This window comes from Saccostrea echinata, unplaced genomic scaffold (assembly GCF_033153115.1).
Source record: "Saccostrea echinata isolate AGI-Se365-2 ecotype Australia unplaced genomic scaffold, CSIRO_AGI_Sech_v1 ptg000033l, whole genome shotgun sequence".
NCBI classification, from domain to species: Eukaryota; Metazoa; Mollusca; class Bivalvia; order Ostreida; family Ostreidae; genus Saccostrea; species Saccostrea echinata.
The window spans coordinates 19860370-19880276 of NW_026889782.1; the positions used below are offsets into that span (position 1 = coordinate 19860370).

Sequence of the window (19907 nt, forward strand, 5' to 3'; positions counted from 1 at the left end):
AATTATGGAAATCAGCACAAAATACTTGTATGGCAAGATAAATAAATAAATACATAAATAAAGTAATTAATAAATAAACGGTATAACAAACCATTTACTGACTGTGTTCTCGGACAAAATGCTTTTTGTTCACCCCTCGAACCAAACTGTTTGGTTTTTAAGTCCAACAGAACGCACGTTGCCCTCAAACATAGTCAATAAATGTATAATATCACCCCTTTCCTAGAAGACAAATGGACTGATCAAGTAGTATAGAAACGCAAAAAAAAAAGGTCGCAGGGACATGACCATATGGGGAATCGAAAGAAATAAACAGTTGCATGCCCCCCCCCCCCAAAAAAAAAAAAAAATTAAAGGAAGTAAACACATCAATATTTTGCATCAGTAATGTGATTGTTTCTTCTGCTAACGCAGGCAACAAATTTTCGATGTAAATAAGCCTGCACAAAATTTAACTGGCTAGCTGTTAATCTTTAGTTTTGCACCATGATTTTTAACCCGCCTGATGCTCGTGGTGTTCGGCAATGAATATGGAACAATCGAATTGACCTTTGAGATTCGGCATTTCATCGTGGTCTTTTCATGACAGGTGTTGCGCAAAATATCAATATTACAACAACAACAACAACAAAAAAAAAAGAGAAAAAAAAAAGGTTTTCAAAATCATAATCTCAGTTGTTGCATACATGATCGGAACTCATCGGCTAGGCAAAAACAGTCCAGTTAATACAGCATTCCCCTGCATCACTAGATAGATAATATATACAAAGAATTTTTTGCTTCTCATAGGTTACGATAACTTTGACCTTTGAGTTGCAACGCTTAGTCTTTATAACGATTAGCTTCACATTGCAATCATATTTCTGAAGTTATACCAACCCTATTACACCACGACCGCACCTTCCCAGAAATCAGTCTATAAAAAATCATAACTTGAAAAGTACTTTTCGTCGTATATTTCATCAAACATGTCATGTTAAATATATACTCTTTTGAGTCAAAAACTTTTTTTTCAAAACTGATCATATTTCTGTAAGACATCGCTCACTTTAATCATTTTAAGCTGACATTTCGTAGCTGGTATGCCTATGACATGCTCCATGTCATGTTTCAGGTAAAATGTTGTTTACGGATATATTACCCTGCTGTTTACGCCATGATACAAAAAACATGTCCAATATATAAGGAAAGGCTCGGCATAAGCAAATCTTGTTTATTTCTGACACAGAAACTATTCAGTCTACATTTAAATTCACAGCTGCATTATTAACATTCATCCTGCCAGCTGAAATAAAAAGCAATGAATGATTTAACTCCATACAGTGAATTTGGATAAAAAAAAGGTGAGAAAATATCCTTAAAATCTGCATTTCATACGTTAAGAAAAATGACCCCCGTTGAATAATAGTCCATTTTATTTTCTATTCAGGAAGCATATTTCTTTCGGTATGATTAAACGGAGAAAACCTTGAATGTTCTCAATCTTAAAGAGGCAAGTATATCAATCATAGTGAAAAATTAGTATACGCTTATCACTTTTATCAAAAGATAGTAATCAGTGATTACAGAGCTCACCTCAACGAATGTTGTCTTTAAATGAGGCAAAGTCCCACAATAAACCAATTATCTACTAGTGTACACATCCCTAGATTAACATTTATGCAATTTTGGTCTGATAGGATTTGCAGTTATTTGGGAATGAACTTACCTCAAGACTTTAAACTAGTCACTCACCCAGAAAATGTAAGTCATCTGACGCAAGTGTGAGAGTGTTCATTCCGTGATGCATCATCCATGCACGTTTGGTTCAGATAGGGCTTATAGTTTCTTGATAATGGACCTGCTCCAAAAACTTTAATCTGGTCACTCATCTGGAAAATGTAGATCAGATCCAGCATCCGAAGCAAGTCCAATATTGTGCATCCGTAGGTGTATTATCTATGCAGCTTTGGTCAATATTGGGCTTATAGTTACTTAAAATTGAGATCTGCTCCAATAACTTTAACCTCATCACTCACCCAGAAAATGTAGGTCAGATCCGGACCGGCATCCGACGCAAGTCAAGTCATGCGAGTTTGGTCAATAAAGGGCTTATAGTATAGTTACTTTGAAATGAGATTAGCTTCAAAAACTTTAATTTGGTTACTCATTTGGAAAATGAATAAAATGAATTTGGAAGGTCAGATCCAGCATCCGAAGCAAGCCTGCTAGTGTGCATCCTTAGATGTATCATCCATGCAAGTGTGGTCAATATAAGGCTTATAGTTACTTGGAAAGGAGACCTGCTCCAAAAACTTTAACCTGGTCACTATTCTAGAAAATGTAGGTCAGATCCAGCATCCGAAGAAAGCTTGGTAATGTACATCCTTAGCTGTATCATCCATGCAAGTTTGGTCAATATAGGGTGTATAGTTACTTGGAAGTGAGACCTGCTCCAATAACTTTAACCTGCTTCAAGAACTTTAACCTTCTCCATAAACATTAAACCGTTCATTTTTTTTTTTAGCTGAAATTGCAGATCTAAAAACTAGGGATGTCAAAATATTTATTTTCTTTAGTCGAATATTCGATTGCATTATTCGAACGATAGTCGAATATATTCGAAACTTTTTCGGAAACTAAAATTTTATTTCAAACTTCACTGGTACATCACATATTTAATCCCAAATCCCCCTTTTTTAAATTGATTAAAAAGTTACTTCAAATGTTACACACAGATGTTCACATGGACTTAAAATGTGGATAGCGTGTCTATATTTACTTAATATAGACTGCTAATTTCTCCAAAATGTAGGATTTCACCGTCAATCATGTTCATAAATTGGTCTGTAAAGTCGGTTTTTAGGAAGCATAAAAAATGACTGTGTGATATATTTTTTTAAAGCTTATTCAAATGATGGGGGCACATACGGTGCCCTTGATAATGTTAAATATTTGAATATACTTTTTGTACCAATTATCAAAATGTCTTTAAAATATGTAAAAGAATATTAATTTTATAATAATTATCGTAGTGTCCAAACATGTCACGGTTATAATAGGTACATGGTATGAGATCAAGTCCAATTAATAGTTTAAAAAAGAAAGCGCAGTATGGCGAGATACTTTTATTACATGTATAAAAACAACACATTAATTGACAATAATTCACGCGGAAGTGAAGCGTTTCTAATCACTGTACTTTCTACATGTTAAGTCAGCAGTTTTTAATGAGGAAAAATTATCTTATCGACTGTGACTGAGGGAAGAGGGTTTCTCAATTTTAGGATAAGAATTCCAACTCTTTATCACTCTTTTATTGAATTTATTTATTCGAATGTCGTTTCGTTATTCGATCGTCGGTCCATTCGACTGATGGTCGAATAGTCGACTATTCGTTGACATCCCTACTAAAAACTCGACTGGTACAATGAAAAATCCTCCATGCATCTCTGATTAAATGGAGCAAAAAAGTACTTGAAAAGAAATCTGCTCCGAAATTTTTAACCTGGAACGCCGACACCAAAGCCGAGTGTATTACACAAGCCCCCCCCCCCCCCCAAAAAAAAAAAAACTTAGTTGAGGTGAGTTAAATATTACTGACTACATAAAGAAGTTGGTGACCACGATGCTAATCTGAGCTTAACTGACGTCTCATGAGGAGATGAAAGAGATAATCTAAAAATATTTAAGTCAATTATCATTTACATGTAAAAAAAAAAAAAAAAAGAATATCTCACCTCACGACTTTAGTCTCTTTACGATTTTTAGTTCGAAGCATCCGGAGTTTGCGATCGTGTTCAGATAGATTTTCTTCTTTTTCTACCCTCTCTGACTTTTTCTTGTTAGTGACGTTGATCTTTTGAACGATATGAATATTATGTTGAATGATATGAACATTATGTTGAATCTTTCAGAATTATAGATAGTGTATGAGAAATTTGATGCATCAATATTTGGAATTTCTTAAACAATACAATTCGGGTTCAATGTCTAATTGATTGTTTTACTGCCATTCTCTATCTTTCATTGCAATTTTGTTTTCCTACACAGTGGCGCAATAAATGGCCTTTGTGAAAAAGCAAAATTTTGTTATCTAATGGAATCAAGCTGGAAAATGGGAGGGAAGATTAAAATATGTTATTGCCATAATTTGTGGTATAACTTCTTTAATTCACATTAAAAAAAAGGATACATGGTCAAATAGGCATGGACACCCTCTAGTCTAAATATGAAATTCTTGTTTACCCATTTTCCTTTGAACTTCTGAAGCATCATTTGTCTCTGTACTCGGTTCATCAGATTCAGCATAGCATTTCTAGCCGGATTCTCCTGATCAATTGTCTCCTCTTCCTCGTGAATCCGCCTAGATTTCTCTTCAGAATACATCCTGCTGGTCCACTTCCTGGAAACCCTACTCAATTAAAACAAAAGGGGTTAGTCCAATTTCTGGTAAGTCTGCTCAGTCAGAAATACAGGTATTAGCTCACTTCTTGGTAAACCTGCATATTAAAAAAACACCCTGTTCTGTTTCTGATAACCCTGCTCAGTAGAAATACTGCTAGTAATTCATTTCCAGCTTTTGTAATCCATAACAGTTCACAGTTTACCTTCTCGTAACCCCGCTCAATAAATACAACAGTTACTGTTCATTTCCTGTTAGTCCTGTTCAACAGAAAATAGACCTTGTAGTGTCTTTTCTGGTAACTCTGTTAAACAATACATTGGAGCTTAGACTTTACTTCCTTAATACCTTGTTCAATGAAAAAAAAACCCATCTTCTAGTTCATTTTCTAGTAGCTCTGATTAATAGAGATACAGCTAGTAATTAACTTGACGTAACCCTGCTCAATAGAAATAAAGCTGTCGGTTCACTTCCGGGTAACTCTGTTCTGTACAACTGTAGGTTGACCTCGTAGTAACCCTGCTTAACAGCTGTTGATTACATCTCTGGTAACTATGCTCAGTGGAAATACAGCTTTTAATTTTAAAACTTTCTTATAGCCCTGCTTAATAGAAATACATCTGCTCGATTCCTAGTAACCCCGCTCCATAGATATACAGTTGTGAATCCTCTTTCTGGGACTCCGCTTAATAGAAATCAGCTAGAAATTCATTTTAATTTTCAAAATGATTTGCAGAACTTATAATCCTCCGGTTACTTACATTCTGACTATGTCCTCCTGGGCGGAAAATTTTACATCCTCCAAGTACTGCTTCAGTGCCTCCTCTTCTTTTTGGTCTTTACTCTATCCATGCATGAAAAGGAACAAGAAAATATCCATTTTTCCTTACCTCTGTATGACTTTATCATTAATTTTTATTTTTGTCAAAAGAACTACAATCAAAATTACAAAAATTACACAGAATTTTTCAAATCTGTTAGCTTCTTAATGTAAACTAAAAAAATTTACGCGAATCAATTGAGTGTATGAAGGATGCATATGTAGGATATTTTCCATATACCAGCAAAATATATAATTAATGCCAAAATAAGGGGCAGGGGGTAATACGTGCAAAATATTTGAATATTTACAATGAATTAATTCCATGCGTTAATCTTCACGTTTACAGAATAAAACCTTAGACACATGTATACATGACATGAAAACAATGAAAACAAGGTTTACATGATTTTACCTCGAGCTCGTGATACATGGCGGTAAGTTTTTTCAGGGCACGTGAGTACTTGTGCTGGATATGTTTGGCAGTTTTATCATTCTCCAAATTCTTCTGCATTTTTATTTTTTCCTGTCTGGCTTGCTCTGCCTGTAATCAAAGAAATTCATTGAACTAGGGTTTATTATTGGCATAAATGTCATATTAGATAAATAAAAGATCAAAATAGAGTAATTTTAGATTCCTCTAAAAAAATCGAAAATATTCATAGGGAGCTGTCAGAAGTCAAGTTTACATATAAATCATCTATCTGCGTATGAAAAATTCATCAGGTGTCCTTTATATGTGAATTAAAACTTGTCTGATGGCTCCATAGAAATTTGCCTGATTATATACAACATTCCAAATAAAACAATACTTCAATCAATTGAATTTATTGATGGGACTTAAAGTTTTAATAGTAATGGGTAATTCAAGATTTCGGAATACACGGTATCTGGATTATACAAGTTCTAATGTATTACCTGTTCTCTGAGCATATCCCTGTGGTTTTCATGTACCACTGTGACTAGGGACTGGTCCAGGAGCTCCCCTACTGCCTTATTGTACTCCATATTTGTCTCCTTTTCATCCTCCTACATTCAGAGAAAAAAAGTACGTTAATCATCACTTGTACCTTATTTATCAGAATACGTAATATTGCTGAATTATTGTAGCATTTAAATTATGAAAAGAAATTGCAGTTGCTTTGGGACGGGACCCACCACCACCACCACCGTGTTCTTTGTCCCAAGAGTTATTTTAAAAAAATTTCCTTGACAATTCACAAAGTATTACAACTGAAAAATCCAAAATATAACCCAAAACTGGCCTTTTATAAAAACTAACACTCTCTGAAATCATAAGTACTTCAATATTTTAAACTAAATGGGACCTCAATCAAAAGTATATCGATCATGAAGTTTTAATTGTTATGAGTAAGTATACATATATATATATATTATCTTTTTAAGTAATTATGGATCACCTGTAACCTCTCTGAGGCCTCCTCAAGATCGGTGTTGATAAGTGACCGTTTGTAATTGGTTTCAGCCATTTTGTCCACCAAGGAATCGATACTGGCCGTTTTCTTTTCGACAAAATAATTCCAAGAAAACAAAATAAGATAATTTCACTTCAGTCTTAGTTTTTTTAATTTGATTTTTTTCTGCACTTACATACCTTTCTGTAATTCTAAAATACTGAAATATCGTCGTGATTTTTCCCATGACATTTTCAGAATGCCATATTATTACTAAAACATATAAAATAGATCTCGGTATTTCCCCAAATGTTAATAAATGTTTATATTCTTTTGAATGTACTTTTTAATTGCTGGAATAAAATTAAATTCGTCGCTTTTCTAATGTAAAGGTTAAAGTTAAAAAAAGGATACGAAATCAAAATACATGTACAAAAACAACTCACCATAGCGTCATCTTTCATGGCCATGAGAAGTTTGATCTGGTACTCGCGTTCCTCCTCGGACATTTGTTGGACCCGCTTGGCGTTCTCCTTGTGGACGAGTTCACCCTGCACCGTGTCTTTAACCATCTCCTGATGGTGAGCCTGGACGCGCTCATCCGCGGCCATTTCTCTCTGGTAATTATATAAATGTGTGCATTTTTGAAGGGCAGATGATATTAACACCATACCAATGAGGTCCAAAATCACATCTCTTTTTAAAATACATGTATGTACACAAAATGATTAAAATTAAATCTGCGTGTAAGATGAGAACTCCTTTCAATTTTATTTTTTTTTTTTTTTATTATTTACAAATAATAAAGAGAAAATATCTAGTTAATGATCAAGGAGTTCACAATAAACTCTATCAGTACGTCGAGAGGTCAAAACTTTAGCAAAGTAAGTCTTTTTTTTTTTTTAAATAAAATCCCATTATGTCACTCAAATTAAAATCCCTTTATATACGTGTATAAAGGCTATGACACTTTACTGTGAATTTTTGAGATTTTTTTGTGGGTAGGGGGGAGGGTTCTCGTAGGGTTCAAGAGGAACATCATTTGTGTAATTTAAGAAGTCTGATGATATTTTTGATATTTATCTCCATAATTATTGAGTGGAAACACCATAAAGATTTTATTTTTCATTTGATTTTTTAGGGAAAAAAGATTTTATGTTGTACATGTACATGCATATCAATCATGTTATTCTGTAATGGTAAAGAAAAAAACTATATTTAAAAAATAAGAAATCTGGCACTCTACAAACTATTTTCCTTGAATCGTCTACGTTTTAAGAACTGTGTCAGTACCCCTTCCCCCTCCAAATATCGGTTTCCTTTACGTGTACAATGTAGTAGTGCTGATTTCAGAAATATCTGTGTGTGTCATGTTTCGAAAGAAATGCCATTTTAGGTTGTATTTGATAAAATTGGGTTCTTTTTTTATTTTCCTTAGTTTGGATATATATAAAGTATCATTCGTCTCACCATGCTGATGGTGATGGTGTCGTTGTACTCGGCCAGCAGGGGTTCGATGATCTCCTTGGCCAGTCTAGCCGTCTCCGCCTCGTAAAACGCTCGTTTTTTCTGCTCTTCATCCATCTCTCTATACAGGAAAAAGTGGCTCACATGAAATTCATGTATTTTTCTTTTTATTTGAAAATTGTGTACAAATTATGTAAAAACTATATAAATATTTTTTCATGTGTATAACATGTAAATTGCATGGTTTGTATGATAATCAATTTAAATAGAACTTTCATGTGAATTTTTCTTTGCGCGATATTTATACCATATGCTCTTCATGTAAAATTGATATGAAAATTGTGTCAAAATCCCATGAAGATTTTACATAAATTTCTTGTATCTTGTTTTTTCGCCTGTTTCTAATGCAAAGAATTCACATGAAATTCATGGGAAATTGATATAAACTTTTGCATGTGTAATATTAAAAAAAGTCATAATGTATATTCATATTGAACGCATTTAAACCCAATATATTATTTTAAATAATAATTTATGTAATATACTTTAAAATCGATTCGTAAATAACTTCAGTCATTATATACATGTATAGTTACTGTTAATATCAAGGTTTTATTATAAATGAATTTTATTTACATTTTCAGATTTCTACAATTATTCAAATTACTAATCAATAACGTGGTTATTGTTTTAAATGACCAGTTTAGACGAGTGTGACATTCTTTTTTAACCCCCCCCCCCCCATTTTACCTGTTTACTTCTCGCTGTAAAGTCAGGATCATTTTATTTATTTAATTCATGAAATATATGATTATATATGATAATAATATACCATACGCCATCATCTTGCTTTATTTGACTTACAAATAATCCCGGAAACATATTTTAATCTTTCTTTCTTTGTTTAATGCACACTTGGAGTTATGCCCCCTTACCTGTTTACAGCGTTGATGGTGAGTCGGCGGGTGGACTTTTCCAGATTGTTACTAAGGACAGAGGTCTCCCAGTGTTTACCCTGGTAACCGTGACCCTTGTGGTCCAGAACAGCATGGCGACAATCCCGCAACTAAGGTCAAGGTACAATAAACGTTTTGAATTAAGTCGAGAAACTTGGCATAACAATAATTTTGATAAGCAGTATTGTTTAACCCCCCCCCCCACACACACCCACATAAATAGAAAGAACGGCTCAGGAATAGTGTATTTTCCATGGTCATATAGCTGAAATATGACCCCCCCCCCATTTTTTGAAAATGCGGAATACTTGATTGGGGGGGGGGGGGGTTATTAAAATACAAACAAACCAAAATAAAAAAAGAAACTTCTGACGTAATTTTTTTTTAGATATTTTAAAAATTATGATAAGCAATCTGAAACAATAAATCAAAATAAATAAATAATTATAAATTAAAAAAATAATTAATATCTAATAGTTATATACATGTAGTTATCTTCTAGAGGAGGACTAATTTACATTTATCTAAATTTCTTACGTATAGTTTAGGTTAATATTTTGTTTGGTTTACATACATACATACATGTGCATATAATTAATTAGTATACATGTACATGCAGTCATGTATACTGTGGGCACAGTGGTTAAACCTTTTTTTTAATAGAAAGTCATATCTTTTTAAAGTTACAGTCTATATTCCCTTCGCTACTACTTCAGTTGATTCAAACTTTTCCAACATGAGCTGTTTCAGAAATTAGATTGTACAGACCTGGTAGTGACAGGGTTGTGCCTTTATTCCTCCATGACGGCGGAGGAGTGCTCTCCCCTGGGCTACCCCAGACTTAAGGTCCTGTTTTAGATAACGGTGGACCACCACTTCCTCCGTGCTGTCCGAACCCGAGCTACTGCTGCTGCTGCTTGATGACGACATACCTAAACAACCAGAGAAAACATTACCATCTTTGTTTTATTGTTGCTTAAGCGGGTTACATGTATATATTTTTTTTCACGGGTTGAGACAGTTAATCCCTGTTCTATCAAAGAAAGAAAGACATTTTATTTATATCTATATAACGGAAGCTCTAAACACTGCTCACTGAAGAGTTCTAATTCCATGGTAATTTTATGCATGATACTTTGATGTAAAATGAAAACCTGCGGCAAATGACACGATTTGAAGTAGAATTAAAGTATTTTAACATTATACTAGTCAAAGATAAATTAATTAAAAAAATATTTCCATGTATTTTTTCTAATGTAATTAAGTAAACAACAGTGATTTTTATTCCCTAGTACTCCATTGTCCTTGAACATTTTTTTCCCTGAAGAAATATTGCAGATACCCTCTGATTTTAATTAGATTGCCTATATTGACAATGAACAAGATAATTAAAACTCAATATATACAATTTTTATAGAATTTGATGAAAATTTTCGAAAAGGGTGGTTCCAGTGAGGCGCACCCAAAATTAAACCACAGAAACACACAAAAGGAGAGAAAAATTCTGTCAAGTGCATACTCTCTTTCACAGGCGCGGATCCAGGAATTTCTTCCAGGGGGGATCCACATTAGTCAGACTCGGAAATTAAACTTATAATTGCCCAAACCTTTTTTTGTGGGAAGGGGGTGGGTTAATGTAGACACTTCTTTGTAAATTTTCTTTCAGATACATAACTCTCCTTTCTATTAAATAAAAGGGGTCAATGTTCCCATTGGGGGGGGGGGGTCCAAGGACATATTTTTCGTTATTTTATATAGAAACTAATAAAAAAAGAATTAAATCCTGGGTAAAGATTGTCGACATTGTAGAGTTATTTTGAACTACTTGTTTTATTCAAAATGTATTAGACTTAAAATATTTATTTCAGAAAATATGTCACCCCCTCTCTCTGCAAAAATAAAAGGGGGGGGGGGAGTCCAACCCCCCGACCCCCCTTCTAGACCCGCCAATGTAGAGCTTCTTTAATTATAAAGTGGCTGAAAGTATGGGAAAAAATGTAAAATTGCTCCATTGATGGCAGGGCCCACTTTCAATGGATGTAAATAATTACATGCATCTGAAGATACTAGTAATTATAAAACCCGAAAATGATTTAGATTTGGCAATACCCTTGAATAAAATGTGAGGATTTAAAAATTATCAGTTGAGTAGTACATGTAATCTCTGCAAAAACAGTAAGATTTTGTGCATGAAGATAAAAAAAAAATGATAATGAAAAAATTTGAATTCCCTAGATTTCTGAAAGTGTACTGGAGATGTACCGGATGTTTTAGATAGAGAGATGGACGTTAACCTAAATAGCCTGGCTTTTATGTAGATATAATTAAGCTTAGATTTATCAAAAAAAAAAAGTCTGGGGCGGGTCTGTCATGTTATTTAAAGAAAAACCAAAGGCGTAAACTTCGGAAAGGGGGGGGGGGCATACATATCATGATTGTATGCCGCGAAATTCCATAAAAGAATTAGATACAATTATTATAATCATCTACTTCTTTTTATATGTAAAACTCTTATTTATTTTCCCAATATTTTTGGATTTTAAACATTCTTTAACCGTCATTCCCTTAGACCAAAACATGTATTGCCGTTAGAAATTTCTATATAAAAGGCAGTTAGAGAAAGAACTAGAGCCCAGCTCGTTGCAGAGCAACGAATAGGTCTTCCGTTGGAGCAGTGACCTTGAGTCAAGGTCATGCCATATTCTAAGATGATTAATAATCTTTTAAGGGACTATCAACTTGCAATGCTTCGCCAGTAGAAAGACAATAAAATAATGTACACTTTCTCTTTCGTGACCTTGAACTTGTCCAGATGACCTTGCATCAAGCCATGACACACTCTGGCTCTGACGCAAACCTATCTGTGTTACCGACTTGACAAGTTAACATCTGTTCTTTCAGACCACACATCCAGTAAAAGCATCTTGTTCTTAGTGACCTTAAACTTGAGTCAAGGCCATGACACAGTCTGTATGATACCAACAATACCCATTCAGAGTGTTTCCAACTTGACAAGTTTACACATGTTTTTTTTTTTCATTTCGTTTCCATATAATTGTAATTTATTACTTTTAACTCGCTGGCTTCAAATTTTATTGTAAATATGTTTTATGTCCAATTTCGATATTGAAAAACGTCGGTGTCCTTGAGTACGTGTACAAGATGCATTACGTTACCCTATCACATCATGTTTTATAACGCAGACCATACATGTTAAAAAAACCATTTTATTCATCAAAAATCTCTGCTTAATTATCTTTGCCGATTTCTTACAGAACTAGAGTGTTCCCAGGAACGCATGGTTTTAGCTTCAATAAAGATGTAACTAAGTCTAAAAGTTATCAGCAATTTATTTGCTACGGCATTGAATATAGTTCATGCCAAAAAAAAAAAAAAATCCAGGGACAGTAAGACTGTGATAGAATCTAACAATCAAATAGAAATGCAAATCCTTAACCCCTGAAAGCCAAAATGGATATTAATGAAATTTGAATAAAGGAGATGGGTGAATATGACGAGCGATAAGCCTATAGTGTGACAAACATGAAGATGAAAAATTAAATTTCAATTATATCAAAATTTTCCTTGATATTTCGTCTAACATTAAAATATACTTTATGTAAAATCTCTATAATTTGCAAAAATCCCTAAAAGATTGAAATTATTTGCCTGGGAAATATTAGACACACACTAAAGCGGGCAAAAAGAGTCATTTTCTCATACTATAATGCTATTTTTCGATATGAGTGGGTCTTCGCTCCACCTTTTTGAAAGTTAATCCTCAAAGTTTGCATAAAAATATATTTTTTTTGGTTACCAAAAATATGGAGCAATGACCCACTATACCTTAAAAATATACTTTTATGACATAACATTCGCATCTTTTCGAGAAATACTTGAAGTCCATTAAGTCAAGGGTCATATCACAAACATGATTTAAATGCCATTCTTCATCAGGACTTGTGTAGTCTAGTGGTTAGCGTGCTAGTCTCGAAAGAAAATAATACTCAGGATTTTTATTGCCAGGGTTCGAACCCCATGAATACCACATATTTATTTTTTTAATAAAAGAATAAATTTTGCCGAGAAATTTTTCCTCAGAAAAGTTTTATTTATCGTAATTTCATAAATTTCAATAATGAGAACTTTACTCTAAATACTAAATTCACAAACTGAACATGATTTTTTATATATCTGAAGCTATAGGCTTTTTGCACGCTATGTTCACCCATCTCCTTTATTATAAATAATTATATATAAATTATTTAAGTATGTGATTTCAACAATCCTTCGAAAGAGGCTTCAGTCTATCATATCAGCAATTGTCAGTCTACACCATCCATTTTGGAATACCGATCCCGTTGTATTTTCATAGTACTTAAATTTCAGTTTTTGTGGTTTCCTTTATTTCATACAGTGTCAAAATACATTGTCATGAGCTCATAAACATGTATAACTGTTAATTATCAAACCCTGCCTCTGTAATTTCAAAAGACATAAGTTAAATTTAACCTTCCGCAGTATATTTTACAAAATAGGTCAAAGGTCAAGGTCAAGTGGACTGTAACGCTAGTATTATGACAAACAGTGCACATTCTAAATGGCATAGACTTACTTCATAAATATCAAAATGAAGTTGTATATCGGCATTATTGGTTATTTTGAAAAGTAGGTCAAAGGTCAAGTTCAAGGATATCTAGATCGGAAGCCATGGAAAAATACAAAAGCCATAGTGTCAAGCTATATGTGCAAATTATCAAATCCATACCTCTTACAATTCTCGAGATATAAGGTGTGACAGACGGACGGACAGCAAGACAGACGCCAGGTAAATTGATCGCTAAGTGCTGCTCTACTCTGCAGGCGACACAAAAATGTTTGTTTGATTGTCTCTTTGTTGTTTAACGTCCCTTGAGCTGCCAGCATTTGCCAGTGGAGGGCTGCAAATTCAGACCTATACTCGACACTCAAGGCCATTGAGCAGTGGGGGATTTTTTTCATGTCGGCACCTACTGCTACACGGGACCTCGGTTTATACGGCCTCATCCGAAGGACCACACTCCACGTTCTGTAGTGAAATTGTTTGTTTGTTTGTGTGTTAACGTTCCCGTCGAGATTTTTCACTCATATACATGTATGGAAACGCCACCACTTGCCGGTGGAGGGCTGCAAATTCAGACCTATACTCGACACTCAAGGCCATTGAGCAGTGAGGGATCTCTTTCGTGCCAGCATCTACTGCTACACGGGATCTCGGTTTATACGGTCTCATGCAAAGGACCGGTCTCCATGTCCCGCACAGGGAGTCGAACCCGCGACGTAAAGATTAACTCCTTACTCCGCGACTCTAGAGCAAACGCTCAAACCACTGCGCCAGGCGGGCGACGTGGTGGTATTCGAAACCACGACTACGAATCGTAGGGGTAGAAATATTTTGATAAAGGTACTATCATTATGAAATCATGTTCTGACTTAAGCCTGTAGAAAGCAATTTCATTTTTTCTGGGACGGGGCACAATCAATCAATTTTTTATATATCTTAGCAAAAAATAAAAAATAAAAAATAAAAAATAAAACCATAATTGCGGGGAGGGGGGGGCACGACCATATAGCTCTAAGCTATATAGTGACTAAGAAGGAATAACTTGTCATTTGTCAAAGTCTTTTACCTAAACTCTTCACTTTTAATTGTCAATAACAGATTCTTGTTACAAAGTGAAAAGTATACATTTATATGTACATATTGTAGTACAGGTATCCATCTCATATGCATAATCTATTTAATCAATCGTTTTATCCTAAAGGGAAAGTGAAATCTCAATCAAAATTTTTCACAAATACTGGACTCTCTGATTGATTATAATATACATGTAAGAACGAATCGTCAGTTAGGACTGCAGGTTTGATAAATTCACAGCATGCATCTTCAGCCTTAATTAAAACGTTGTTTCGAAATATTACACTGTATCTATAAAAGCGTAAAATTAGAATTGACCTAAAGAATATTTTACACCACATGGGAAATGTTTCCGTGGAATCCGGAGTTTACAATTCTGATTGACAGGTGTAGCGCCGTGCATGGATTTCATGTAACTATGTGCAAATAAGAAATAAAGGGATCTAAAGAAAAGAGTTATTGTGATTGACATTGTAATCAAAACAGAGACAATTATGAGTATTTTGGCTGTGCTGGCCTTTCTGACATTTGAAGTAAAATTTTAGAATAACTTATCATTGAAATAAAGTTGTAAAAGTGTATTATCAATTATGTTCATTTTCATCATTAGATGTGTGCTAATAAATTTGTTATATTCAAGTCCATGTATATGTACTCCTTGTACATTTTTTTTCCTTTTGAACCGCGCGTGCAAGTGGAATTAAATTATAAAAAGTTAACATACTTCTTAAATGCATGGATTTTAGGTTACACAGTTCTGGACATTAGAAATAATTAAGCTTATAGTTTTGCCGATATTTTATCGTATGCTAAAAAATATGTATTACATAAAACATGTATTTTAAAAAATTCAGCACAATATAGCCTTTCAGATACTTATACATACAAATCAAATTACATATAAAATGAAATATTTTATTGAATATTATGATCTCTTCTCTGTAAACAGGCATGTTTTGAAGAGGACATTGAAGGCGAAAAGGGGCTCGAATAGACGCCAATTTTTTTTTTCTTCGGAAAGCTGTACAGTTATCTTGGGCGACATATCGCGTACAAGTACAATGTACAAAACAGCAGTGAAAATAAAAATAATGAACTCAAAATTTAATTCTCTTCTCTCAATTATTTTGTGAAATATAATTACCAACAAATATATAAGTTTTTACCAGAGTGTATACAAAGCGACTTTTCAAGCGGTACATGAAAGCGTTTGACGCGTGATCAGGTACGTGTAATTGCTTTCTAAGCATGCAAACTCTGACTACAGTATCAGGTATAGCACTGATTGCTGGCCTGTCAATCAAATCAGCAGCTATTGTTTTATTTTTGTATGATTGTCGGGCGGTATATTATCGATCTTAAGCTATAGGTAGATTTTGTGGGCATTAATGGAAAATTGGGAGTTTAATAAAAGCACATGTACTTGTCATATGCTGGAGTTACAAAACTATAGACGACAGAGTTTTTCACATAGCATGTTCAGAGTTGGTGTAATCATAAAGATAGCCATTTTAAAAAGAAAATAATGTAAAAGTGTTAAGCAATGCGTCTTATTGTTTTCAAAATATATCTCTTTTGAATTCTTGTGTGCAAACCTTGTGTGTCAAGTTAGAATTATCTGCAGAATTAACTACACGCAATGAATCTCCGAAATTAAACATATAATAACACATACATGTAATTGAGAAATAAATCGTTTATTAAATACATGTACATGTATGCAGTTTAAAGATTAGGATTCATGAAATCGGGGACCTTTATACGTCCTTAATAGAATGTTTTGGATTTAAATTAAATCAAATTAAGATAAGAATAAATAATTTAATTGAATGACCCGGTATGATTTAAAAAATAATTTTCCGTAAATCATTGTGTCAGCAAAATGAATATAGAACTACAATGTTTTGTGTATGAGCACTCATAGCTGCTTCCTCGGCTACATAATTAGGTTACATAATTGTAAACAAACACAAAACCCGGGTATATGTGAAACGCAGTTAAATGCAGTTAAAGACTGATTTATATTTTGCTAACTTTTTTTTAAAATTTAATATAGTGTATGTTTCAACATTAAACGACGAAAAGATGTTTAGTTTACGAACGCAGGTCGCTGGTTCACACGCAATGGATCTCTTGTAATTTCGGCCACAATAATTTAATTAGTATATCACCAACATGACCAACATAGATAAGATGAAATAATTTGAAAGATCCGATATGACTAAAAAAACAACTAGAATGAAAATCAGAGACAAAAAATGTTTACCCAGAAAATGAAAGATTTCTTTCTTCACGCAAGCTAGTTAAACATTTCAAAATAAGAATAATAGCTGAAGTTTTCCTATTGCAGAATTATTCTTATGGCTTTATATGATTACCGCACGTCTGGCATGTCCCACCCTAATTTTCTACGCTTAATTCATTCATCATGTTCATTTGACCATTTCTGATTTTAAAAAAAATGTCGCATGCAGATAAATTGTGAATCGGAAATCAATTTCTTTAGAACCAAATCAATATTTGTTGCGAGAAGTAAATAATTCGATAGCTTTTGAAGATTTCAACATACATTTTTGTAACACGCATATTTGTAATAACCACTTTATATACGAAACAAAATTTCATTCTCTTATATGGTAATATGGATGTCGTAATAGATCTGACTAAATGCTTGACATGCCTGTTTCAAAAACGTTTCCTAAGTTATCTTAAGATATGCCTAAGTTATAACTTTAGAAGTTCCTAAGATTTATCACAGCTTTATCACGAAACAATCTTATCTAAAAAAAATTATAAGTCATTTCTTAAGTTGTGCCTTTAAGGACTAATAAAATAACATTCCCGCTCTATATACAACTCTCAGTATGGTATATATTTTTAGATTCAAAAAGGAAGGGTGCGAGGATTGGGGATTTCCCCCACTTTTAAAGGATTTGGACACAAGTATGCTTAACTTTGCGAAGTGTGTTGCTAGATCTAAGCATTCACAGACACACCCTTTTAAGCCATCTTCCCTTCCGAGCACACGCTATTTGTATTTTAATTTTTAAACATTGTTCTAGGTGTTATATATTTACTTTATTTTGTTCTTATAAGGTATCTACATGTAAATAAAATTTTAAAATGAATGCTTCGTAGCGAACACATGCGAGTTTATATTTTTCAAACAATCTTTGCCAATTACTACACTGCATGTACACGTTAGTTGTTTGTGCTGTGTAGAGCAACTATCAGAGTACACAATGTATTTCAACATCGAGGTGCCCGCGGCTCTCTGTGGCCACGTGTATGTAAACGAGGACTGGACTACAACACCTAAGACACAAAGCGGCAGAGATGGATGAAACTGTTTGCTATATTACAAATACATGACTTGTATATTTGAAGGAATTTTTATTTATGTTAATGTTTATTTAATTCTATAAATAATAAATGGACATTCACAAGAGTGATGGTAAAAATAATATGTGCGTAGCATGCGTAGTAATTACAATTATTTACCGAAGCCCCCATTCAATTACAATTGCAGATGAATTAAAATACAACAACACGGGATAGAGCAATACTTTTTTAAATGTATTGATGCGTGAACAGACAAAAACAGCGATTAAAATTTAAAATGATTTTTATGCACCAGTGTTTGGAATTAAGATTATAAAAGATCGGTAAAGTAATCTTACTGATTCGATATAATTAAAAACATAACTTTCCATTAATTAATAGCTCTTTGTACAAAATTGACATTATATGCGATCACAAATACTAGCTTTGTTTATGGCCACAGGTGGCTAGTACACTGGTGACCTCGATCAACAGCGTGGGATTCGCGCGTTGGGTTACATAACTAAATATCGAGCTGAACATGGAGACCGTAATATGCATACAGCTAATGATCGTGAATTATTCAATGCATACAGTTTAAAATCACTTACAAAGTTTGTTGTAATAATAAACGTAGAAAGATAGATTTAATATTCTCCGCTTTTGAACACTATTAATCTAATTTAAGAAGAAAAAGAAGAAAAGAAAGACAAATTGTAATAAATAATTTAATAGTGAACCATAAACCACGTTTTAAACCTTATTAAAAAGAAAATTAACATTAAATACCGCAGGGTATATTATTGATAGCAAGTCTGTTTAAGTTATACACATGAAGAGGTCTGATTTCCTTGCCGAATGAAAAACGTTACCTGTTTACCTGGCCTGCTTTCTAATACGTATTACGCAATACCCATGGTATACTCGAACAAAACAACATTTTCATTAGATCAAAAAGGTGTAAAAGAACAATTTTGTTCCCAAGATCCAGATCGAAATATTTACCGTTTTTGAGTTATAAAGCAAAAACTTTTAAGGGCCCAGGATCCCGAATTATAGGGGCCAGCCCCTTTTAAATGGTATAATATGAAAGCCCTTGCAATTATGCACAACTTTTATTCTACATGTTTTAACAAATTATTTTTAGTTTTAAAGATATAAAGGAAAATATGTCAAAATTTTTGCTCTTTTTCGCGTTCTAAATTTTGACCCCTCTCTAGCGCCATTTTTAATGCAAAAATCAAGAAAGAAAAACCGATGTGCACAACTTCAATGCTTCTTCTTTTCAATTTCAAATGGTATTGTGCTCCAATTATTACAGTTTCCGAGCCTTTGTCTGGAAACCAGAGGCATAAAAATTTCAATCAAAGGGGAATAACTCGTGAACAGAAGGTAATTTCCGAATTGTATTACAGTATTCTGAGAGTGTTTTGTAAAGTCTAAAAGCTCTGAAAATTTGAACAAAATCTGTTCAGAAATGAGGAAGATATGAAGCTTCGAAGTTGGCGTCTAGGAAAAAAAAAAAAAAGAATAATCTTAATCAGTACAATCAGTAGAAGGTCTTCCGTTGGAAACGGAAGACCTTAAAAACCTACCTGTGATCGGATTTCTGTTTACAAAATTTCCCGCAGTCAAGCAGATTGTGACGTCACAGTAAACTCTCTTTTCGTTGCGATGGTAAAAAATCTAGAATTTTTCCCACATACTAATTCCTGACGGAAAAACTATTAAAAATGATGGACACCAATATTATTTGACTAAATGATGATTCAAATAAAATTCCTTTTCTATCTTAATTTATTTTATTTACATTTTGTATTGAGAGTGTCACAGCATGGTCAAGTAGGCGCTTAACAGCATGTATATT

At 33.6% G+C, this 19907-nt stretch overlaps 1 protein-coding gene across 1 annotated transcript; it reads right to left on the reverse strand.

Moving 5' to 3' along the window:
- Positions 1–1216: 1216 nt before the first annotated feature.
- On the reverse strand, positions 1217–19689 carry LOC133198729 (meiosis-specific nuclear structural protein 1-like). Its single transcript, XM_061334741.1, has 12 exons — positions 19636–19689; positions 9811–9974; positions 9022–9152; positions 8090–8207; positions 7066–7236; positions 6626–6727; positions 6123–6233; positions 5620–5748; positions 5146–5228; positions 4228–4393; positions 3720–3838; positions 1217–1285 (listed from the first exon to the last, which is right to left on the reverse strand). Exons 2-12 carry the CDS (start codon positions 9970–9972, stop codon positions 1267–1269), a joined length of 1311 nt encoding a protein of 436 aa, XP_061190725.1. The 5' UTR covers positions 9973–9974; positions 19636–19689; the 3' UTR covers positions 1217–1266.
- Positions 19690–19907: the final 218 nt, after the last annotated feature.